Source organism: Chelonoidis abingdonii, chromosome 5, assembly GCF_003597395.2.
Source record: "Chelonoidis abingdonii isolate Lonesome George chromosome 5, CheloAbing_2.0, whole genome shotgun sequence".
Lineage (NCBI taxonomy): Eukaryota > Metazoa > Chordata > Testudines > Testudinidae > Chelonoidis > Chelonoidis abingdonii.
In genome coordinates this window covers 56,919,831-56,945,318 of record NC_133773.1, presented here as the reverse complement: position 1 = coordinate 56,945,318, position 25,488 = coordinate 56,919,831, and the positions used below count along the sequence as shown (strand labels likewise).

The 25,488-nt window shown below is 45.5% G+C and overlaps 2 protein-coding genes across 13 annotated transcripts in view; one reads left to right on the top strand and one right to left on the bottom strand.

Annotated features, from left to right (window-relative positions):
* The window catches only part of OTUD4 (OTU deubiquitinase 4), a 78,411-nt gene extending 69,375 nt beyond the window's left edge, over positions 1-9,036 (top strand). For 6 of the 9 annotated variants that reach the window (XM_032764903.2, XM_075066293.1, XM_032764904.2 and 3 more), the window contains one exon: positions 6,341-9,036. In XM_032764903.2, coding sequence (XP_032620794.1) covers positions 6,341-7,594 — 1,254 coding nt within the window. In that variant the 3' untranslated portion in view covers positions 7,595-9,036. Of the gene's footprint in view, positions 1-5,345; positions 5,528-6,340 lie in introns of those variants that run through there. The other 3 variants (XR_012655957.1, XR_004371621.2, XM_075066294.1) reach the window with 3 other exon arrangements.
* Positions 9,037-16,659: 7,623 nt separating this feature from the next.
* ABCE1 (ATP binding cassette subfamily E member 1) overlaps positions 16,660-25,488 on the bottom strand; it is a 41,814-nt gene continuing 32,985 nt past the window's right edge. For all 4 annotated transcript variants that reach the window (XR_012655956.1, XM_032764912.2, XM_032764915.2 and 1 more), the window contains 2 exons: positions 17,490-17,601; positions 16,660-17,196 (listed from right to left, as the gene is read on the bottom strand). Coding sequence is in view for 3 of the 4 variants with exons in the window: in XM_032764912.2 (XP_032620803.1) it covers positions 17,149-17,196; positions 17,490-17,601 (160 nt within the window). In the remaining variant the exon portion in view is untranslated. The remainder of the gene's footprint in view (positions 17,197-17,489; positions 17,602-25,488) is intronic.

Sequence of the window (25,488 nt, the reverse complement as noted above, 5' to 3'; positions counted from 1 at the left end):
GGAAACCTGCTTCCCTTGCGTTTCAGCTACTATATGCTCGATACCTCGCAGCCATCCGCTTCCTAACCGACTATATCGGATGTTGGGTGGTTGGCTAAGAGTGTCGTCATTGGTAGGCAGTGTCCGCTGCGAGCTAGCGAGTCTGTGCTCTACTTCTGCCAAGTGCTATCCATGTCTAGTCCATAGTGATACTCGCTGCCGAGAGCTATAGTATACATTGTTTCCCTCTCTCCTGGATCAGGCACAGAGGAGAGGTGTCAAAGAAGAAGTCTCTGGCTTTGGTACCCCTTTGTGATGCCCAAGACGCCGATGTTGGGGCTTGGGATGTGGGCCGTTGCCCGTTCCCAGCAGCCCCAGCTATGCTACAGGAGATCCCCTCTGCTAAAAATGCCTCTGGAAACAGACAAGGCCAACCCAAGAAATTTCATAGGAACGACCATAACGGGTCAGACCAAAGGTCCATTTTGCCAGTATCCTGTCTACCCAATAGTGGCCATGCCAGGTTGCCCCAGAGGGAGATGAGCAGAACAGGTATCATTCACTAATCTCCAGGCCTCTGGCAAACAGGCATAGGGGACAAAACCGTCCCTGCCCATCCTGGCTAATAGCCATTGATGGCCTATCCTCCATTAATTATCTAGTTCTTTTTTGAACCCTGTTATAATCTTGACCTTCACAACATCTTCTGCGCAGAGAGTCCACGGTTGACTGTCGTGTGTTGAAGAAATACATCCTTTGTTTGTTTAAACCTCCTGCCTATTAATTCATGTGGCTGGAAATTTCATTTCCTCGCTTGGCAGCTCTCAGGCGCATTTGGAGAGGCAGAACTGTGTGCGGCAGACACAACTCCACCGGCGGGCGGTGCAGACAGGCAGGGCTTGGTGGGAGAATTTCCAGCCAGCTGAGCTTCTCCAACCTTGTGATGGAAAGGGTGCGTCACACGTTGCCACACCGAGGCACTTGCACAGTGTGGGCAATGTTCTAATGCTTGACAACATGGGAGATGCGGAGCGTTGCTCCAGTTACCACCTGGGAAGCTGAGCTCAGCCAGGTTATGGATGCCAAAACGGTAGCCCTGTTATGGGGGGAATTTGCGGTGCCAATATTGGTGACACCAACAGCCAGATTTCGGCAACTACATTCCAAGGTGGCTACCCTGCAGCTCCACTGCCCTGCTGGGAGGCTTTGGGTGCGAGCCCTTAGAAAGCAGTGCCAAGTTACTGAAGATATGGCCAAACGCTGGCATTAAAACCTGGACTAGCACAAGTGAGCCTACGAACTCAGGTGTCCTGGCTCTAGGGTGACCAAGAATGTGCCTGTTTTATAGGGACAGTCCCAGATTATTGGCGTCTTTTCTTATATAGGCTCCTATTTACCACCCACTCCGTTCTGATTCTTCACACTGGCTTTGTGCGTCACCCTAACTGGCTCCCACCCACTGCTGCCCAGTAGAGATCGTCTTTCTTGCTTGTGCGTGCAAACCCTGTCTACTTGCAACAAACCCACTGAGTGATTAGAGGACGGGTGAGCTGTCGTCGTACTGTACCTATTAATGGCGTGGATGGGTGTAGCGGTCCGGAGCCCGAGCGCTTGGCGCAGGCGTAGTAATCCCCAATGACCTCGAAATGCCAGCGAGGGCGGTAGCGCTAACATCCCTAACACCAGCTGCTGCTGTCCGGTAGCAAGCCCCACTGACCTGCATCAGGAAAGCAGAGCAAGGGATGAGCTGCCTCGGGCATCTCAAGCCTGAACGTGGCCAGGGCCCGCTTCAGGAGCTTACTCTAGGACATCCCTGCCCGACTCAAAGGCCGACACAGGTGTGCTGGCAAAGGCTGCTCAGCCATTATCTTACTTACAAAGTGCACTTTGACTACGAGGAGCGTGTTGCGCGATCGCTGTGGACCGTGTTGTGTGACGCTAGGCACGGACGAGGGAGCCCAAAATGACCAAAAGCAGCGAGCTGTAGCGCCAGGCAAGCTTCAGCGTGGGTGGAAGGCTGCAAAGCCCCTAAGCCTCCCCCAACACACACACACTGGGGATATGCTTCTGCTGCTGTCAAGGTTGCTCCGATTGAGAACTTGCCCAGCTTTCTTCTCTGCTACTGTTGGCTGCAGCCAGCCACAGAGGTGTGGCTTGTCAGCGAGGATTGCCAGCTCAGGCCATGCTCCTGGCCAGCCCTTAGTGTTTTTTCCTCGCTCCCAGGGCCACCCCACGTCAGCTGTGGAATACCAGTTGGACTCCTCTCCCTGCGAATCAGTACAGACCCCCAATGGCCCAGCACAGTGCTGTGCACTAGGGCAGGTGGCTAGAGGGTGATTCTTTTCCCTACAGCAGCTTCTGCTAGTATCTGGTTAGGTAAGGTGTCTTCATTTCACTTCCCTGCTATTCTGGAGCTTCCAGCATGGAGCAGAGTGAGGGGGCAAATTCTGAGGAATCAGTTGGGAAGATACTGAGCAGGGGCAAAGGCGCCCTAGCTCCTTGCCTTTGTCTTGGGGAGCATGCAAAAGTGTCCTGCGAAGCTGCGGCTGAGTATTGCACCAATGGCAGGCAACCTACTTGTGCACTGCCGGAAACGCATGTACACCCCCCATCCCAAAAGTTTCCCCAGTTCCTAATGAATCTAAACCCCTCCTCTCTATACCATCGTCTCATTCACGCATTGAGATTCTGAAGCTCTGCCTGCCCACCTGGCCCTGCATATGGAACTGGGAACATTTCTGAGAATGCCACCATAGAGGTCCTGGATTTCAGTCTCTTCCCTAGCAGCCTAAATTTGGCCTCCAGGACGTCTCTCCTACCCTTCCTTATGTCATTGGTACCTACATGTACCACGACCACCGGCTCTTCCCCAGCACTACACATAAGTCTTTCCAGATGCCTTGAGAGATCCACAACCTTCGCACCAGGCAAGCAAGTCACCGTACGGTTCTCCCATTCATCACAAACCCAGCTATCTATGGTTCTAATGATCGAATCTCCCATTATTAACACCTGCCTTTTCCTAGTGACTGGAGTTCCCTCCCTCGGAGAGTTAACCTCAGTGGGAGAGGGTACCCTAACACCATCTGGAAGGAGGGTCCCAACTATGGGAAGGTTTCCCTCTGCTGCCATTGACTGCTCTGCTTCCCAGGGCCTTTCGTTCTCCTCAACAGCGCAGGGGCTGTCTGACCGGAGGTGGGACAATTCCACAGGGTCCCAGAAAGCCTCATCAATATACCTCTCTGCCTCCCTTAGCTCCTCCAGTTCCACCACCCTGGCCTCCAAAGCCTGTACGCGGTCTCTGAGGGCCAGGAGCTCCTTGCACCGAATGCACACATACGCCACCTGCTCACAGGTCAGGTAATCGTACATGCTGCCCTCAGCGCAATAAACTGGATAGCCCCCTCTCTGCTGCTGGGCTTCTGCCTGCATTGTCTCCTGCAGATACCTAGTTAATGAAAGGGTTTTGTTTAAATCATGAAGTTTTGAATGTAGTTTGGTTTACAGGTTTTAAAGAACAGCAAGTGAACCTTGCCCCCTTCCCACTCTCCTTCCAAGCTCCCTTGCAAAACTCCCCGTTAGCAGCCCCTGTTCACAAAGCTCCCTGTTCACTTGCACACTGCTTTTTAAATGCACAGATAAGACACCCAAACAAAATTCAGTTTTCTGTATTGAGGAACAACCAAAAATTCTGCACTGTATCCGTCAAAAAACAGATTGCTCTTGTTGGTGTCCACAAACACTAGAAAGCTTTGATTTGAATACTGCATTGGTTGAACTTGCTTTAGTTTTTATCATGACCATAAACAGCCCACAGAAGACATTCTTTACAAACTGACAGTTACACCAGTATCCTACTGAAAAGGCAATCATCCCCCACTCTTCATGAAGATTGCATATGCCACCAGTTATATCAGCGTCATTACATGTTAGTGTGTCAATACATGCAAACATCATTGGCCCAGATCAGGAAATCATAATACCTGCATAAAAGACCAAAAGTGAGGGTGGTGGTGAAGCATGATATATTATATGTATGTATAAAACCAGTGCTCTCTGTTGGGGTACATTCAATAGTTCATCTGCAAGCATTTTAAGCGTAGTGCATCTACAAATTTAAGATGTCTCTAGTTGTCTGCAAAGTACCGTAAGCTATTATGAAAAAGGATGACTATGGGGAAATGGGAGGATGTTTATGACTGTACCATCACTGTACCAGTACAGTAGACTTTCCCAACATTTGCAGCCTATGGCTGTGGACTTCCAAATCCTTTAGAAAAATTCATGGTTCAAAAATAGTGAAACTTAGGTTTGAAAGAAACAAAGAAGGGAAGATAAGAGACTGGTGTTGCTATAGGGACAGTTAACAATGCTGTGTGATCATAACTGATTCTTTCCATACTCTAAAATATTTTGGGTTTCTTTCCTATATTACCTTAACAGGTAATTTCTTGGGTTTCTGACTGTGGTTGTTTAACTGGAGCATTCTTGTAAGGGCTAGTCTAAATGGGGAAATTTATCAGCGTAACTGTATACCAATATAACTGCCCACGTGAACACACTTGTTTTGGAATAAGAATGCCTTTTTCCAGTTTAGCCTTTCACTTTGCAAGTGGTATAAATTAAACCAGAAAAAGGCAGTGTTATTTCGGAATACGTGCCCAAAACATTATACAGCTCTATCTAATCTATCTATCTCAATAAATTTTCCCATATATTCAAACCCTAAATCACCCCCAAGCCTGCATATTCTACCCAGTTTAAGTTAATGACATTCTCTCAATTTTAAATTCAGCTTAAATAAAGATTTTTGTTTAACTAGAGATGCACCATGTATATACCATTGTAGTAAGTGCTATATAAGCATTTCCATTCTGCACTTAAAAGTTTAGGGAAGGTAATTTTTCAAACTTCATTGTAAAAACTAGCTCTGGTCTCAAACTTGGTACACCTGACGTCATCTGTGGAGTAAAATGGTTTGTGGTGGTTTTTCAATTACCAAATCTGGAAAAAAGATCTTTTTGGCTATCATAATTTAAAGAATGAAAAGAGAGAAGTTAGTGGTTCTGATAATTTTGAATAACTAGTCAAAGGCTCTGGTTTGGTTAACAGAAACTTAGCAGACCATTAGTCAATGTTGTTGCTATATATGTTCAAAATATGCTTTCATTTCATAGACCTAAGTTTGAAACTCACTTTGTGGATTGTGATATGATTTCCATTGCTGGCAGTGTGCATTATTTAGGATGTAGTCTGTCATCTTCTTTGTAAGAACTATCTACTGGCTGAAGTACCATGGGTCACTAACCAAACAGTAGAATAGCTGACAACCTTTGAGGGCAGATGTGTCTCTTTCTCTCATATAGAGAATCTCCTGGTCTGGAAACTGGCTGTTGGGTTACCATGCCCACTAATGCCACAGAAGTAGCCACTGGTAAAATTCTTGGTGTCCTATAGGCTCCTTCCATATAGGCCTGGGAAACGTCAGCCCCATTAGTGGACGTGATAATCCAGCAGCTCCCAGACCAAAGGAGAAGACGTACTTGCAGTAAGTGCAAACTGTCTATTTTCTGTTAGTGCATATTAGGTGGTGACAGAAATTCAGTTAATGGGCTGCAAAATGTGATTTCACTTAAATATGGCTTTTGAATTTTGTGGGAATGAACCTCATTTCAGATGTCTGCAGATCTGTATGTGCATGTTTCAGGATGAGTAACACTGTTTTTTCCTCAGGATTTTGAGAGAATGGATATGTGGGTCAAGTGTCCTTTGAACACCTATGATTCAAGAAAGTATCTAGAACAGCTGTCCCCAACCTTTTTGTCTGGCACCTGGGGGCGGTCGAGCATCAGCTGAAATGCACCCGAATTTCGGCGGCGATGCCTCTCTATGATGTCGCTTGTCGGCAAGTGGCGTCATCGAGAGGCGTTGCTTGTCAGCAGCAAGTGGCCTGCTGAAATGCTGCCGAATTTCAGTGGCATTTCGCCGGATGTTCGACCGCCAGCCAGGACGTGGGCACCACATTGGGGACCGCTGATCTAGAAAACCTGAACACACTTAAAAAGCATTGCTACAACTTAACTTGCTCTATTATGCTTTGTTCGTCTGTGTTTAAGCATTTTGACAGTGTTCTTTCTGTATAGTCAAACTGTTTCCCCTTGACACAGAATAGGGATTTTTTTTTTAAATGATTTTAAAACCATAAAAATAGGTCAAGGGACTTGAGGGCAGATATTGTATATAAAATTACTTTCATCTCCTTTAAAATAAATGAAGTGGGTTTCAAGTTTACAAATGACTTGACAGTGTGATATTTTACATCTGTTTTAACTCAGTAGACTGAAACATCTTTGTTTTTCAGGCATACAGCTGTCCCATGTGGGCGCCACATTCTTATTTGTACCCTCTGCATCAGGCTTATCTAGCTTCTTGTAGAATGTACCCAAAAGTTTCTGTTCCTGTATATCCTCACAACCCTTGGTTCCAAGAGGCACCACCAACCCAGAATGAAAATGAAACTGCACAAACAAACAGACACTTTCCTATGCAGAATGAGGCCAGATCTGATGATCAGAATCTGGAAGCTGACAGTAGGTCTCCATCATTGCCTCTGATTATATCTACAGCTCAGGTGTCAGAAAGTCAAGGACAGGTCTGTGTAGAATCTGAGAACCCAGTGCAAGCTCTTCAGTCCGATCAAGATGAGTCAGTGAGAGGAAAAAACATGTTCCTGCACCCACCATTTGGACACAATCAATTTTTAGGAGCTGTTCCAATAACACCTCCTTTTTTCCCTCACTTTTGGTATGGGTACTCTTTTCAGGGTTTTATGGAAAATTCAGTAGTGAGACCTAATGTTATGTCACCTGAGGACAAAGGGGCTGCTGTTAGTCCCTCAGCAAATATATATCTGGCCAAAGAATGCAGTTCTCCAGTTCCAGTAGCAAGCTGTGTGGAGCATCTTCAGAAGGTAGAGACTGAAAGTAACTCCAATGCCATACCTCTCCCTATGGCTAGTTTGAGCAGCGAATGTGATGTTCTGAATGAAACCTCAACCAGAGTGCCTAAGATGGAGCAAATACGTACTGCTGTTTCTCCTGCAAAACAGGCGAAGGCTGCACTACAAAATCGTTCTACACAGATGCAGGGGATCGAGCGGCAGACAGTGGTGTCACATGCTTCACCATCAGTAACAGAGCTACCAAAAAGTGAAATGAAAAGTAATATTCCTGGTCATAAGGAAAAGCCAGAGAAAGCCAGAGATTCCAAGGCTACTGATAATTTACAGGCCAACTTGGTAGAAAGCAGGGCACACAGAACAAGGGAAGAGAGCTCTGAAGATGAAAATGAGGTGTCTGATATGCTGAGAAGTGGTAGATCCAAGCAATTTTATAATCAGACTTATGGCGGTGGCAGAAGGCCAAGAAATGAATGGGGCTACCCATCTAGTAGGGGAGGATACCAGTACCCAAGAAACGAAGAAGCTTGGAAAGGACCACCCAACAGAAGCAGAGATGAAGGTTACCAGTATCACCGGAATTTTAGAGGGAGGCCATATAGAAATGATAGAAGAAGGGCAATCATGGGAGATAATCAGAGGGGGCATCTAGCATAAGCATGTCTTCTTAGAAAGTTTCAAATGCCAATACAAATTTCAAGGAGAGACTTCTAAAATCTTCCCAGATTTTTCTTTTGTTTTAAGATAGGGAACACTTGTAACCTCAAAGTAAGGCCTGGGGGGAAACGAACCCCTAGTCCTAGCATTAAGTTTCATGGCAATTAAACATTAAGTTTCGGTTTAGGAATTTTTTCAAATTCTGGAAGTAGAAAATAAAATTATTGTTTTAAAGTATAAAAACAATACAGTTTAGTATTGAAAATTTTCCTTAGAGGTTTCAGTTTGTGGTACAATAAAATGATAAATATTAAAATGTTTACTGGAATGACACAAATATAGCATTTGACGTGATCTGGGTTCTAAAACTGATGTAGTGTTGCACCAAAAATAAATGTATATTTTATCATACAATGCCTTAGTTCTAAACTGAGCTAAAGGAATACTCAGCCTGCCACACTGTTGTTTTTGATATGCTTCCAACCCAAAGGCCTTTCATCTCAAAATCTGTCAAACTTGAATGTTTCTCTTCAGTGTGTTACATCTATCGCAGTCAGCTAACTGTGTCTTAGATATGCTGTATATAATTCTTTTAATATTCATAGGGTATATTTTTGAATTTTAAAAAGCATTTGGTGAAATCAAAATTGAGACAAGCAGTTAAGAATAGCTGTGTGTGAATTGATAGGAAATTCAGTGGAATGGCTGTTTCCACCAAGAATTCTTAACACTGGTGTGACTATAATGGTGCCTATGCCAATTAAATATTTACAAAGACAATAAAAACGTAGATGCTATGCATTTCCAAAATATTCTGCTTCTGTTATAATAGCAGAATTTTTTTAATGCCACTTTAACACTAATGCACTGACAAATCCTAAATATTTTGTGAGCAGAGATGCATAAAATACGTTACATTTTTTTTTTTAAGTTTGTATGATGAGCTACTGTTGAGCTTTTTTGTTGTTGCACTGTTGATGCAAATTGGTTATGCTTTGCATGTACAACTCATTGCTGGAACTACTTTTTAAAAACAAGATAGATGTGGTTTTCAAAATATATTCTCCAGAATTCAGAAGAAAGCGGCTTCTGCCTTATATTTTTACACTGTGTCAAGCGTTCTGATTGCTGTTTCTTCTGACTCTTAGATGATCTCTGCAGTGTTCCTGATTATTGCCTTTGCAGTTGTGATATTCAGCTATCCAAACTCAGAGAGAGTGCAGTGTGCACACTATTCACTCAGCTCTGTTGCTTTGTAAAATTAACAGTTGTGTATATTTTTATATCTCTGTATATACCAGTGTAAAAGGTGATGGTGCCCTTTTATTCGTGTCTGAGATTGTAAACTTTTGATCAGGAAACTTGAGTGATACTGTTATACATGTGACGAAGCAATTCATTTCAGATGCATGCCATGTATAAAACACCTAATTAAAAATAAATGTTTGTCCGTTCACTTTCTTTTTAAACTATATAAAACCACTCATGTAATAACATGGTCAATCTTCTGGTTCTGTTATATCAGTAGAACTTGGTGAATTGCTACTATGTTTGTGGCTACTGAGCTGAACTCTTAAATCAGCACTGAATAGCAACTAACATTTACACGCTTAGCAAAATATACATTAGAGTGCATTTATAAATGGAAATTGTAAAGGCTGTACTGTTTTTTACCTGAGCAAGAAAAATATTTAAATCAATTTGAGTGGAAATGTATTTAGAAATGAGGTTTAGCATGCAAGGGTGCTATTAAAAATGAACACTGGAGGGATGTAATAAAGTTTTTGCTTCCCTATTCATATTCAGTGGTTACATAAAATAATGGGGTGATGGTTAGCTAATAAGGTTAAGGAAGCTACTCTTCACATTGTGTACCTTTCTCCCCCCTGCTCCTTACAATATTGCTCTTTGAACTCAATCCAATGCTCACTGAATTCTAGGGGCACTGGAACATTGTGAAGTCATATATGCCTTTCTACATATTATAAGGTTTGAGTAACGTGATTTAAATTTCTCTCTATGTGGAGAAGTGCACTTTCTAGAGAGAGTTTCGCAAGGGCTGATGTTAAATGGAGTGTGATAGCATTAGTAGGAGTGGACTTTTCCTTTGAAAAGTGACATGCAGGATTCAAACATTAAGCTTGTGCCCTGTCTTTCTGCATTATCATGTGTAAAGGAGGCTGAAAGGTTAAGATTTTTTTTTTTTTGCTTGTGTTTCAGCTTTAGAAATAATGAATGTCAAGTCTGGTTGTCTTTGGTTTTCTTGGTAGACTTGGGAGAAGGGAGGTCGCAAAGCTTGTTTATAGTCAACTCTAAGGCAGCTATTCAGCAAGGTGTTCTTAAGCACACAAATTCTATTGAAGTCTAGAGGACTGCACAAAAAGTGATGCCTCTGCTTAAGTACCTCTGCTGAATGGAGGCCTAGAGCTCTGTCCCAACCAGAACCTGAGGGGACCCTATTACAGGTACCAGGTTCAGGTTAGGTTGGAAAATTATCCAGCCTGCTCAGGTGGGGTTGCCTCCTACCTGTAGGGTCAGCATAGTGGCAGCTGCATGTCCTGCTCTTGCCTGCCACCTTGCTGCCCTCTGTGTGTACTGCAAAGTGAGTGTGCTGGTGAGTTGCAGCACCTCTCACTTTGCAGCTTTCACAGTATGCAACAGGGCAGGCTGCTGCTGGTGCGCCGTCTCCAAGGGCAAGAGGCAATGATACCACTTATTCATTTTGGGAGAAGGGTTGGATCAGCTTGAGTGGGCTTGGGTCTGGTTTGGGTCCAGGTCTGGCTTAAAAAGTAGTCCTGAGCAGACCCCAATGGAGGTCTGCTACCTACAAGTGGCAAGGAGGCTAATAATATTTCATCTAAATTATTAGTCATTGACAAAAGCAAGACCCAAAGAGTCTGAGTAAAAACTCCTTCTCTCTGCTACTCAACTTTCCTTTTCAAAAGTGATATAATTTTTCAGTAGTTCTCTAGTCTTCTGAAGCTTGTTCTGCACTTGAAAATTTTGGTGAGACAGCTGTGTCTAGGGCCCTACCAAATTCACAGCCCATTTTAGTCAATTTCATGGTCACAGGATTTTTAAAATAGACAGTCTGACCATTTCAGATGTTTACAGTGTTGTAACCATGGAGAGCCTGACCCAAAAAAGGGTCAGGGAGGTTGCAAAGCTATTGTAGGGGGATTGTGGGATTGCCACCCTTCTGCGCTGCTGCTGGAGCCAGTGCTGCCACCACCAGCAGCACAGAAGTTAGTGTCACCGGGGGGCGGAGGGGGGGCAGGGCTGGCCTTATGGGTGAGTGACTACCCAGGGCCTCAGTCAGGGGGTGCCATGGTTCTCCCCCTTCTGCCCCCAGTCAGCCCAAGGCCCTTTAACCTCCTGGGCCTGGAGCAGAAGAGGGACAGGGTAGGAGTCCCCTGACTGGGGGTGCCCCAGCCATGGGCTCAAACTGTGCAAGAGGTTCCAGCTGCCAGTCCTGATGGGGATGGGACTTCCTCTTTCCCTCCAGGGGTCACTCCTGGGGCTGGGTTAGATCCACCTCCAGGAGCCTCCCCTGGCTGCAGGAAGCCGGGCTTTGAAGGCAGTGCAGCCAGGGGAGAACTTGGTTTGGTTTAATTTTTAACTTACATTTTCAAGTTGAATTTTCACTTTAGAAATGTATTGGTACCTTTTCAGTCAAGGACCTTGGTTTAAAAAGCCAGTTTATACTGTGGAGTGTGTATGTAAAGGTGCCCCCCCAGCTCATTTTTTTAATTGTTTCTCAGTACTTAATGGTCCAAATTCTTTTTTGTAGTACACTGAAACTTGAATGCTCTTTTCTTTTATAGATTTTACTCTTTGGAATGGGGAGGCAGTCTGATTTAATAATTAGGGCATGGAAGTGGGAGTTAGAGCCACACATCTGCATCTGCTCTAGGAGCTAGACTAGTGTGATTCTGTGCTCTGCTATTAACAGTGTTGGGTGAGTGAGTAATTTAGCCTCAATTTCTAATTCTATAAAATGGAAATGGGACTCTCCTTTGTAAATCTGAGATCTGTGGATGAAAGTACTACATAAGTATTTTTTTCCCCCTGAAGGAAGGTTTCACTGTCACTGGAATCTTGACATATGGACAAGAGAAAAGAAACATTTGTAAGTGTAACAGGGAACTGAAACAGGAACTTAAAGAAACCTTAAGTACAAGTATTAAATTATTGCATTTATGTTGACCAAGCAATAGGAGTCCATGTCTATGCAAAGATCTTAATTTTTGTTAGGTGGTGTTTGCAATTTGCTTTCTTGCTTTGATCATCATTTTCCCTTTCCTTCTCTTATCACTGACTGTTTCATTATCTATAAACTCTGCATGCTGATTCCTTTAAAAACTGCAGCATAAACTGTTACTATGAGGGCTCATCTTTATTTACTAAACTGTAACAGCTATGGTACAATGGATATTGCTAAATCCCTGAATACTTTCCTGCCAATATGCTGCTGTTTCTGCCATGCCTGATTAGTCTCTTTGTCCCTAATTATTGTTGCTAACAATGCCTACAACTGCCTACAATTATTGCTAAACCAGTGGTGGCCAATGTGATTTTTAATGGTACCAGTCACTGAAACTGCTGCTAGGCATGCATTAATGTTATACAACTGTCTTGACAGCTTTGTCTACACAGATTTTTTTTTTTTAAAATAAAGAATTTCTACTGTTGCTAACATTGGTTCTCCTGCAGCAATGCAGGGAGCTCTAACAGATAGCTATGTCTCTGGCAGTAGGGTGATCAGATAGGACTGTCCCTATAAAATCAGGCTGATTTTTGGGCCTTTTTCTTACATAGGCTCCTATTACCCCCCACCCCCGTCCTGATTTTTCACATTTGCTGTCTGGTCACCTTATCTGGCAGTGCCATTACAAGTTAAACATGCCTTATCATTTCCAGCATCTTAATGATTAGAAATCAGGGTCTTTATGGGCCCAGTCCATCCCTGTACTGAAGTTTACAGCACTAATCCTGTTCTAAGAGATCTGGAATCTCAGCTCCTCTTGAGGCTGAATATTCTAACTGAAGTGCTGAAGTACTTATATCATGCGTCTTCCTGAGACTGAGGAGTTGACTGACTGCAACCTGCTCTGCCACTTGAGGTAGCATTCCCTCTGCCCCCCGCCTCCCATTTAGATCTAGTCCTTTCTCTACAGATTCTCAATACTGTACACTTTTCATAGGTCTAGGCAGGTTGGTTTGTTTAGTATTAAGCAGTGTCCTTTTCAGGCCAGAAGGGACGAGAATGATTGTCTATAGTTTGACTCCTGTACATCACAGGCTCCAGAACCTGATTCACCCACTCCTGTAACAGGCCTATAACCTCCTGGCTGAGTTTCTGAAGTCTTTGTTCTTGATTTAAAGATTTCAAGTTATAGAGAATCCACCATTTTCTCTAGTTCAAACGAACAAGAGACTCAGGGTCCAAGTTGCAAGACTATGAAACCCCTCAGGCTCTCTGCCAGTCTGTCTGGGAAAAATTCCTTCCTAACAGCAGTTCCAGCTGGGCCATATGCAGTTGTAGGCAATATCATCGTGCCCTCCCATCCATGAATTTTTCAAGATCAGTCTTGACACTGGTTAGATTCCCCCCCACCCCAATCCCTTGGAAGGCTGTTGGGGTCCATTTTATATCTATTTGTTCTTATGCTGACAGTGGCCCTTAACTTAAATAACTCCTTTTCCTCACTGGTGTTTATCCCTCTGATGTACTTGCAGAGAGCAAGCTTCTCTGGCCTGAGCCTGCATGTTGTTAGACTAACCAAGTCAAGCCCGTCAAGTCTCCTCAACAGGCAGGTATTCCATTCCTCTGATCATCCTCATAGCCCTTCTCTGTACTTGTAAAGAACATAAGACTGGTCATACTGGGTCAGACCAAAGGTCCATCCAGCCCAGTATCCTATCTACCAACAGTGGCCAATGCCAGGTGCCTCAGAGGGAGTGAACCTAACAGGTAATGATCAAAAGTGATCTCTCTCCTGCTATCCATCTCCATCCTCACGAACAGGCTAGGGCCACCATTCCTTACCCATCCTGGCTAATAGCCATTAATGGACTTAACCTCCATGAATTTGTCTAGTTCTCTTTTAAACTCTGTTATAGTCCTAGCCTTCACAACTGCCTCAGGCAAGGAGTTACACAGGTTGACTGTGGAAGAACTTCCTTTTGTTTTAAACCTGCTGCCCATTGATTTCATTTGAACATAAGAACGACTGTACTGGGTCATACCAAAGGTCCATCTAGCCCAGAATCTTGTCTACCAACAGTGGCCAATGCCAGGTGCCCCAGAGGGAGTGAATCTAACAGGTGATGATCTACCTTTTGTAAAACCATGTTATTACTATTTACCCTCTGTCTTTAATTACTTTAAAATTTTGTTTTAAGACTTTACATGCAACTAAGATCAAACTAACAGGCCAGTAGTTTCCTGGATCTGCCTTAAATAGAGGTGGTATATTTGCAATTCTCCAGTCAGAAGGTATGACAGTGTACAGATTTATTAAAAAATCTTTGCTATCGGACTTGCAATTTTATGTGCTAGTTCCTTTAGTATCCTCGAAGATTACCTAGAACCCCCATTTGGTCCCATTAAGCTATTTAAGTTAAGCTTCCACCTCAGATGTGGTTAATATCTACTTCCCAATCCTCATTCACAAAAGCAGGAGACAGTGGCAGGGTGGCTAATGCCTCTTATTAAAAACTGAGGCAAAATAGGCTTAGGTGTTAGGTCATAGCTATATTAATCTTTTATGTCCACCCGGTCCTCACTGCTTCATTCCATGTTTTCTTATTTATATAGTTAAAATCTTTTATTACTGGTTTTAATTTCCTTTGCAAGGTCCAGCTTTGCTTTGGGCAGTTCTCACCTATACTTTTTCACCTCAAAGAGGTAGCTTTCTTTAGTGATCCATCCTGTCTTCTATTCCCTGTAGGCTCTCTCAAACTGTTGAGCTACTTGTTCATCCAGTTTTGGTCTGCAATGCTTTCCAATGATTTTCCCCCCCTTGCTTGGGATGCAGGCTTCAGCTAATTTACACAACTTTGACTTAAAAGTAATTCCAAGACTCTTCCCCACTCAGATCCTTGTTCTTCAGTCCAGTCCACTTCCGTAACCAATTCCCTTAAACAAATTACATTTGCCTTTTTGAAATCAAGGCCCCTCACTGCAGCCCTATATTTGTTAATTCAGTTTAAATTAAATAGAAGGATAATCTCATGATCACTTAAAGCAAGGTTGTCTCTTACAACTAGTTCTGTGAAATTCTTGCTGTTTAGTATTAGGTGATTAGTATGTTTACTTTGTTTGGTGAAGAAATGTCAGCTTTTGTATATCTGGGCCTTATAACCATTAGTAGCATTTGCCATCTTATTAATATAAGGGAAATTACAGTCTCCCCTAATCACACAATTCCCAGTACTATTAATTAAAAATATTTTAGGTCTTTATCCATATCTAAATCAGACTACAGCAGTCTGAGGTCTACAGCAAAACTTAAGTGCTAGCCCCATGGAGCCTCTGTTACCATCCTTCCCCCAAATGATTTTGATCCAAATAATTCCACTTTCTATATTCAGTAACTTCTAAATTTCTGTATGTTATATAGTCTACTTTATTGTTAATCTTACTCCACTACCTTTACTTGTCTTTCCTTAACAGTACCTACCCTTCAATACTGCAGTCATGACTACTATTTCACCATGTTTCCCTTATGCCTATATCATCTGGTTTTACTTCCTGCACCAGTAGGTCGTCTTCTTCCATATTGTTACCCAGGCTACTTGTACTGTCTAAGGTAGTGCACAGCAGGTGCTGTAAGCTGCACAAAACTAAAGAACAGGTTAGTACTTTCTCTCCCCTACAACCTCTCAAGGCACTTATGCATGCCTGCTGGCTACTATGGGGACCATAGTGGCATAGCTATGTCAGCACAAGCCCATAGTGCTAGAAGGATTTTTGTCTATTGCTGTAGGAGCAAAGGCAGCTCGGTTTGTAGAAGCAGTCTATCAACCTACCAGCATCTATACCATGAAGGGGGCAGGGCTGTAAGGACAGCATAGCTACAGTGGGCAAAGATGTGGATTTTTCACAGCCTGGAATGCTGTATCTAAATTTTAAGTGCTGCCCAGGCCTATGACAGAGTAGGACATAGATTTGGAGTAGCATAAAAGTAATCTCTGAACCTGGAATACCCTCCACAAATCAAGAGTCTTGCCCTTAATGCTTCAGAATGAGACAAGACATCTCTTCAATACTGCGTTCTTTTAAAAAACAAAAAAAAAACACGTGCACCCCCCCCCCCCCACACACACACACTACCACCTGGTAAAGCTTGCAAAAAGTAGAAGCTAACAGTTCAACAGGCTGTGCCTCCTGGACAGATCCCACCATTTTCTTCGATAAATATACTTACCTACAACTTACTTCAGAAAAGCTACATAAAGAAAAGTATGCTGCTAAAGAGCCATACAGAAGACTAGGTTTAAAAAATTCGAGTCCCTCAACATGGGAGATTTAAGCTTCCTCGGCCAGTGCAGTTTGGTTCTTCTGTTTTTCTTACGGCTGCTGTGAGAGCAAAAAAAGCACACCACATCCTTTACAAGTTTATGCTCCTCCTGTCATCTTTAGATAAGATGCCAGTGAGGAGGACCAGTTCTCATTCCTTTTGTGAAGCAGATGGAGTCTTACTGAGCAACATAACCCTACCTCCTGTACTTTAACTCCTGTTTGTACCACAAGCAGCTGGAGCCAGAAATCAAAGCAGTGACTATCAGCCTAATGCAGTATCTTCTATCTGTATTTAATATGTAGTGTGTCAGTTACAGATGATGTTTAGAGGGGAGTAAGAGTTGTTAATGACTCGATTAAGACTGATCAATAAACATTTCAGATAAGATCTCTTGAAAGATAACAGCACTGAAAATATTTGAAAACTCACTGTATATGTACTTTACAAGTAATTTTTTCTATAAAACAGCAAAGGATGTGTATATTACTTAGAAAATGATCAAGCAGTACCCTAGGGTGATCAAAGATAAGAACAATATTTTTAGATGGATATTTATTTATGAAACCCTCAGCCAGAGTGTGTGTCAAACTTGCTTTTAAAATCAGAGCAATGTATATATCTTGACATTCTTTGAAACCTTCATCCTGTACAGAAAACAGCTTTCAAAGATTTTTAAAATTGAAAAACACTGGTCAGCATTTGGTATGTGAATAAGTTACATTTAGACTGAAAACCTACCCTAAATTTTGAAACAGCTAGAGGTTTATTCATATAACAGAGATATCTGTTTTGGAAAGTTACATGGAAAATATGACCATATCACCAAAATATTGAAAGAGTGGCAGTTTCTGTTGCTCAGACTAAAATGTACACTTCTACTGGCTTCTGATGTTACACATAGCAATAACATTTTAAGCTCCAAAATGAGAGGTGTTCTAAAACCTGATTAAGTGTTTTTATATAACAAAGTGTTCAGATTTCCATTTCCATTTTTATAAACTGATTATGGAGATTCTCAGATTCCTGCTAGTCATCCAAGAAAAAGTAGTTTCCACTCTTCTTTTGTTCCACATCCTTTAAAAACAAAGAAAAACAACAACGCACAAGTCAGCATACTTTCCCCATTTAGAAAACTCATGGACAAACTAAATTTGATGTGCTGAAATAAAGTATAAATTTAAAGTACTACAATTTGGGAGGTAAAAATTAAGACCAGCAACCTTGGCTTTGCATCTCAATTCCATTTTGCCCGCTATGCAGCAAAGTACAAAGAAGGTACCAAGTTATTTTTCATTTCATTACTTATATTTCAGGCTTACTTTATTAGATAAAAATTGTGTTGAACCTGCTCAAAGGCAGTTTCTTACCTTGATTGAATTGAGTTTGTTTATTCTTGGTCTGAAATTGTTAGGGTCTCTTCTGAAAGTAATTTCAAGCTGAGACAAAAATTTATTCATACCAGCCAAAAGAGTCTGAGGACTATATAATAATAAAAAAAAAGCGTGGGATTAAGTGGTGCAGAAATATGAGTTAGTACATCTCACATGATTACATCTACTCAGAGTTCAAGTTAAAGCTTCAACCAAGCTTTAGAGGTTAAGCAGCTAAATAAATTGCCTGGTTTACAGAGGGTCCAAGCACCTTCAATTCCACTTGGATTCCTAACTCTGGTTTTACAGGCCCACCCTTCAGGTTCTTAAATCTGAATATTGTAGCATTTGTCCTCTTAGTCTTAAATAAATTAATACAAGGATAAAGACTTCAGTTATCGTCAAAAGTCCACACCTCCTATTATTCTTGCTAGTGCAGTCCACGTTAACAATGTAAAATAACGAGGGGGGGGCATAGGGATGGACAAATTATCTTGTTTTGTAAGTAAGACAGTCATAACAATACATGAAATTTCAGCTCTGTTATAAACACTTGAACATAGGAACATACCACTCACTCATCTTTTGTATCAAGTTAACTAAAAAAAGATGGTTACTCACCTTTGTAACTGTTGTTCTTCGAGATGTGTTGCTCATATCCATTCCAGTTAGGTGCGCGCGCGCCGCGTGCACGTTTGTCGGAAGATTTTTACCCTAGCAACACTCAGTGGGTTGGTAGGCACCCCTTGGAGTGGCACCACCATGGTGCGGGATATATACCCCTGCCGACCCGACCGCCCCTCAGTTCCTTATTGCTGGCTACTCCGACAGTGGGGAAGGAGGGCAGGTTTGGAATGGATATGAGCAACACATCTCAAAGAACAGCAGTTACAAAGGTGAGTAACGGTCTTTTTTTCTTTGAGTACTTGCTCATATCCATTCCAGTTAGGTGATTCCCAAGCCTTAACTAGGCGCTGGGGTCAGAGTGAGATGTGGCAGAATGCAAAACTGCTGAGCCAAAGGCTGCGTCATCTCTTGCCTGTTGAACCAGAGCATAATGCAAAGCAAAGGTGTGGACCAAGGACCAGGTAGCCGCGCGACACATCTCCTGGATATGGTACACAAGCCAGGAAGGTGGCAGATGAAGCCAGAGCTCTGGTACAATGCGCGGTGATGTGGCTTGGGAAAATGAGCAAAATCATAACAAGTGCGGATGCACACTGTCACCCAAGATGAGATCCTCAGAGGAAACAGGTAGGCCTTTCATTCGGTCTGCTACCGCGACAAAGAGTTGGGGCGTTTTACAAAACGGTTTTGTCCGCTCAATATAAAATGCGAGCGCTCTACGGACGGCCAGGGAGTGCAGTTGTTGCTCCCGACGCGTTGAGTGTGGCTTCAGGAAGAAGACCGGGAGAAAGATGTCCTGGTTAACATGAAAGGCCGAAACCATCTTAGGGAGGAATGCCAGGTGTGGTCGCAACTGCACCTTGTCCTGTGGAACACACAGTGTACGGCGGATCCACCATAAGAGTCCTAAGCTTGGAGACTCATCTGGCCAATGTAATGGCTACGAGGAAAGCTGTCTTCCAAGACAGGTATAGTAGCAAGCAGGATTGCTAATGGCTCGAATGGGGGAGATATAAGTCTGGTTAAAACCAGGTTGAAGGTAACCAGGTCGGACTGCGGTGGCGCACTTTTAGGATTAAACGCTCCAAGCCTTGAGAACCTCGAAACCATAGGGTGTGAGAACACGGAACGAGCACCTTCGCCTGGGTGGAAGGTAGAGATGGCTGCTAAGTGTACCCTCAGTGATGATACTGCTAGGCCCTCAGTCTGTTGAGAGACTCGAGAGGTAATCCAAAATAGATGGGATCTGAGACCTCAGTGGGTGGGAGTAAGATAAGCGTTTTGCACCAGCAGAGAAACGCTTCTGACTTCGGCCAGGTACGTTGACCAAGTGGAAGACTTTCCTGCTATACCCAGGAGAACTTGTTGTACTGATCAGAGCAACGTAACTGACTGGTTTAGCCACGCAGCAGCCACGCCATGAGGTGAACCCCGAGCCTGCAGGTCCAGGTGGCGAAGCCTTCAGCCGTGGTCCTGAGTTATGAGGTCTGGAGTGGAGTGGCAGGTAATTGGGTTGGCTATCGAACGGTCTCGAGCAAACGTGGGCCAGTGCGCTGGACGCTGGACATCATATGATGACGTGCCTCTGTCCCTACGGATTTCAGCAGGACCCTGTGAACCAGCGGGAACGATGGGAAAGCATAAAGGAGCTGGCTCTTCCATTGGCATCAGGAAAGCCATCCGAGATCGATCCTGGGGAGAGACCTTGGAAGGAGCAGAACATCTGGCATTCCTGTTCTTGCGGGAAGCGAACAGGTCTATGTGGGAAATCCCCACTTCTGGAAAACAGAATGCATAACGTCCGGGCGGATCGACCACTTTGTGAGACAGGAAAGACCTGCTGAGTCGATCCGCCAGAGTGTTCCGAACGCCTGGGAGAAAGGACACTACCAGATCTTTATTGAGTGGGCTATGCAAAAGTCCCAGAGTTGGATGGCCTCCTGACAAAGGAGGGGAGGACCGTGTCCCTCCCTGTTTGTTTATGTAGTACATGGCCAGTTGTGTTGTCTGTAAACACTGAGACACACAACGGCCTCGCAACTGTTGCTGGAACACGCCTGGCATGCCAGGTGCGGACTGCTCTCAGTTCTCGGACATTTAATGTGTAATGCCAGCTCCTGAGAAGACCAAAGGCCTTGAGTACGAAGGTGACCGAGGTGAGCACCCCAGCTGAGAGATGACACGTCCGTCGTCAGGGACATTGAGGTTGGGGTGGCGATGGAACGGCATCCCTGCACACACCAGGGAGGGAGTTAGCCACCATTCTAGGGAGCTCTAGGGTGCTCGGGGGAACGGTGACTATCGTGTCATATGGGTCCCTGCCCGGTGGTATACGGAGTTTGAGCTAAACTTGGCTGAGGACGGAGGCGGAGCCCTGGCGTGTTTGAGTTACGAATGTGCAGGCAGCCATGTGACCCAGGAGACTGAGCACAAGTAGCGAGCCGAGGTCGTCGGGAAATTCTTGTAGACCTTGGCCTCATGATTGCTGCCATCGCCTGAAACCGTGGCTGTGGTAAGCAGGCTCTGGTTAGATTGGAAGTCCAGGATAGCTCCTATGAAGTCTAACCTCTGCGTGGGGAACCAGAAGTGGATTTTTTCTATATTGATCATCAGGCCTAGACGTGTGAATAGGTCCTTGACGATGCCCACATGCTGGAGTGACTTGTGTCTCGGAGGCCCTGTCTCGGATGAGCCAATCGTCCAGATACGGAAAAACGTGTATCCAACGTCGACGGAGGTAAGGTGACGACTACGGCCATACACTTGTAAATACCCTTGGGGCTGCAGAAAGGCCAAACGGCAGGACGTAAACTGGGAAGTGCTGATGGTTGGCTACAAAGCGGAGGTTAAAGGAAAGATGGCGTGATGTGAAAGTACGCGTCCTTCATAGCGAGGGTGGCATACCAGTCTCCAGGATCCAAGGATGGGATATATGGTCCCCAGGGATACCATGCGGAAACTTCAACTTTATCATAACTGGTTGAGTCCTCGCAGGTCTAGGATAGCGTCTGAGACCTCCTTCAACCTTGGGATTAGGAAATAACAGGAGTAAAACCTCCTTGCCCCTTTCGTCCATCGTACCTCCTCTATAGCCCTATGGCGAGGAGCGTCTGCACTCTTTTAGGAAAGGGAATTGCTCGGATAAAGACGGGTCCCTGAACCAGGACAGGGTTGGAGGTGGGAGGGCGGGGCTGAAATAAATTGGAGGTGGTACCCATACTCCACCATGTGTAGGACCTAGCGATCTGAAGTTAACTGGGACCACGCCGGGAGGAAGTAGGAGAGACGGTTGGAGAGGGATCCTGGCCTGTAACTGGTATGCTGCCCTCGGGTGCACCTTCAAAAGTTCGACTTTGGTCCCGGTGGTGGTTTCGAGGGACCTTGATTTTGGCCCCTTGGGGTCCTGATGGTCGTCTGCGACCACCTTGGCCGCACCGCCTGCCAAAGTCCTGTCTTTGTCTAGGCACAGCGTATGGGCTGTGAGGCTGGGGATGGAAAGGCCTGCGTTGGCTCACCAGTGTATGCATGCTGAGAGAGCTCATTATGATCCTGTTGTCCTTCAGGCTTTGCAGCTGGGGCCAGTCTTTTCCGAGAAGAGACCTTTACCATCAAATAGCAAGTCCTGAATGGTATACTGCAGTTCCGGTAGAAGGTTTGAAACCTGGAGCCATGAGATGCGCCTCATAGCAACACCCGAAGCCAGAGTCCTGGCTGCTGAGTCTGCTGCATCCAACGAGGCCTGGAGGGAAGTTCTGGCCACCTTTTTCCCTTCCTCCAAGAGGGCAGCGAACTCTTGGCGGGAGTCTTGAGGGAGAAGCTCCGTAAACTTACCCACCGCCACCGAGGTGTTATAATTATATCTGCTAAGCAAGGCCTGTTAATTTGCCACCCGGAGCTGTAGGGCCCCTGCCGAGTACACCTTGCGACCAAGTAGGTCCATTCGCCTAGCCTCCTTCGATTTTGGGGCTGGTGCCTGCTAGCCGTGGCGTTCCCTCTCATTAACAGACTGGATGACTAGTGAGCAGGGAGGAGGATGGACATACAAGTACTCGTACCCTTTAGAGGGCACCATATATTTACGCTTGACTCCCCTGGCTGCAGGAGGGATAGAGGCTAGGGACTGCTATATAGTATCAGCATTCGCCTGGATGGTCCGAATAAACAGAGCCACTCTAGTGGGGGCATCCGCCGATAGAATGTCCACTACCAGGTCCTCTACCTCCGGCACCTCCTCCACCTGGAGGTTCATATTGAGTGCTACCCTCCTTAGGTCCTGATGGGCTCTCAGGTTGATTGGAGGAGGGCCCGAGGAGGATGTTCCTGCCACCACCTCATCTGGAGAGGAGGAAGAGGAGATGCCGGTGACGAGTGGGTCCGGTGTGGCCTATCGCTCTTGGGCAACCTCCTGCTCCAGTGGAACCTGGGAGGCAGGTGGGTGAACTGGGGCTTCCTCCACAGAAGTCAGAGGGGGACGGATAACCGTCACCTCTGGCACTCAGTGCTCTGATGAGACAGAGCGGGATGGAACTACTGGTACGCCTTGGGCCTGGTGGTATGCCCAAGGTGTCCAGAAAGACCACTGATGGGGTCCCTGGGCCTGGGTCTCTTGGAAGACTCTGGTGGGCACATCAGAATCATGGTCCTGAGCATACGAGCTGTTCGCGTGGGAGGACACTGATGCATGTCTGGATGGCCATGGAGGTGCTGAAAAGCCCTGGGCAGAGTCTCTGTCTCTAGCGGACCTTGCTCTACTCGGCACTGGGGACCGGTACTGGGAGGCATACCTGTACCAGGAACGAGACCGGGAGGTCGACCGAGATCTCGAGGTTCGACGTTGAGAGTGGCTACGGGAGTCACGATGCCTGGAGCAGTGCCGGGAGCTGGAATGGTGCCGAGAGTAGCGGGCCGGCGAACGGGATTGTGACTGGTACCGAGAAGAAGAACGGTACTGGGACTGTGAGCGGCGCCAGGAGCGGGAGCGCCGACAGGACCTGGAACATCTGCGGGACCGTGATCGTGAACGGTGCCGCTCTGCTGTGCCGACAGAGGATGGTCTTATCAAGGCAGGCTTGCCGATAGACAGTATTGCCCGCACTGGTGGTGCCGGGGGTTGAGGCAGCGTTGACTCTGTCATGGCAATCAGGTCCCTCGCCGTTGAGAATGTCTCCAGCATGGATAGAACAGTAAGCTCAACCACGGCTAGCGCCGGGGAGCTGACAGGCACCGGACTCGACGGCCCTCGTGGGACCAGAATCGCCGGTGCTGACATCATCTGTGCCGCGGCAGGTGTCGGTGCTGGGCAATCCGACTTAGACGAGCTCTCTGGCTGCGGTGCAGGTGGCATGGAAGCAGCAGGAGTCTTAGGTTCTCTCGACCTCGGGGAGAGGGAGCGGTGCCGAGAGGCCTTGGCAGTACTGGCACGGTCCGGTGCTGAGGAGGCGCTTCTGCCCGCCGATTGACCAGTGCTCGGTGCCGAAGGCGGAGGGGTAAGAGCCGCCTCCATGAGAAGCTGCTTTAGCCGAAAGTCCCGCTCCTTTTTGTTCTCGGCTTAAAAGCCTTGCAAATGCGACACTTATCTGTCAGGTGAGATTCCCCGAGGCACTTAAGGCAGGAGTCATGTGGATCTTCTGTCGGGATTGGCTTATGACAGGCCGACCAAGGTTTGAAACCTGGTGATCCGGGCATGGGCCCCGGCACTGGGTGCGGGGAAGGGGCTAATCCTCGAACCTCTCTTAACTATACACTAACTATGAACAATAAAAATGAACTATAACTATAACTATATACACAACAAAATAACTAGAGAACTATGAGTAGCTAGGGAGGTGGAGGTCAGTAAAACCGCACTCCACTGTTCCAACGACCGACACGGGTGGTAAGAAGGAACTGAGTGGAGGTTGGGTTGGCAGGGGTATATATCCGGCGCCGTGGGAGCACCACTCCAGGGGGTGCCCAGCCAACCCACCGAGTGTTGCTAGGGTAACAATCTCCGATGAACGTGCACGCGGCGCGCGCACACCTAACTGGAATGGATATGAGCAAGCACTCGAAGAAAAAATATTTCAAGAGAGACAACACAAGGGTAACCCAGCAAAAGCTATGTTTAAATATAATTGGAAAAAAATTGAAAACAAAGTCCAGTCACTTTAGAATTATGTGCTGGATGCCCCAGCATATTATCATCCTTGAGTGCTCTGTTAGGATCTTCATTGTCCAGTGGCACCATTGATGGTTTTGGCTCAATATTATACATTTTAAATACTATATGTAATTGGGCTAGTTTAAAAAAGTAGGTTTTCAGTATGGCTGTTCCTAATACCTTCTCTGAATAAATTCACTGTCATTCAAAGTAGGGCTGTCAAGCAATTAAAAATTTGCAATTAATAAATTTAATTATGATTAATGAAACTTAAATAGAATACCATTTAACTACTATTTGTTTCCTACATTTTCAAATATATTGATTTAAATTATAAAAACAATACAAAGTGTAATAAAAAATATAAAGGGAGCACTGTACAAATATTTGCACTATAGAAAACAAAAGAAATAGTGTTTTTCAATTCACCTCTCAAGTACTGTAGTGGTCTCCAACCTTTTTATGCACAAGATCACTTTTTGAATTTAAGTGCAACCCAGGATCTACCCTGTCCCTTCCCGAGGCCCCACCCATTCCCCAAAGCCTCACCCTGGTCACTCCATCCATCCTCACTCATTTTCACTGGGGTGGGGCAGGGGGTGCAGGCTCTGAGGGGTTTGGAGTGTGGAAGGAAGCTCTGGGCTGAGCCTGGGGCAGGAGGTTGGGGCGCAGGAGGGGGTGATGATGCAAGCTCTGAGAGGGAGTTGGGGGGCACCGGGTTGTGGTGCAGGAAGAGATACAGGGTGCTAGCTCTGGGAGGGGGCTCAGGGCAAGGAGTTGGGGTGCAGGCTCCCTGCCTGCCCTGCCCCACGTTGCTCCTGGAGGAAGCGGCTAGCACCGTCCCCAGGGTGCGGGGGCATGTGGCTCCACTCACTGCTCCTCTCTGCAGCCACTGCCCCTGCAGCTCCCATTGGCTGGGAATGGGGAACTGCAGCTAATGGGAGTTGTAGTCTCGTGTCTGTCCACGTGGTAACCTTCTTTCCGCCCACTCTCAAATTTTCCCTTCGCTCCAAGGGGATTTGAGAGGTATCTGGGCCTGGGGATCTTTGGTTTGCTGGGGGTGCAATGACTTGCAGCCGGGTGGGATTATTCGGGCAGTTGGCCTTTGGGCAGTTGGCTTTGATATGTCCCGTTTCATTACACTTATAGCATCTTTCAGATAACGGGTTACTGCGTTGAAGTAAGTTACTGAATACTGGTGAGGTGGAAGGATAGGGTGTCTGTGGCTTT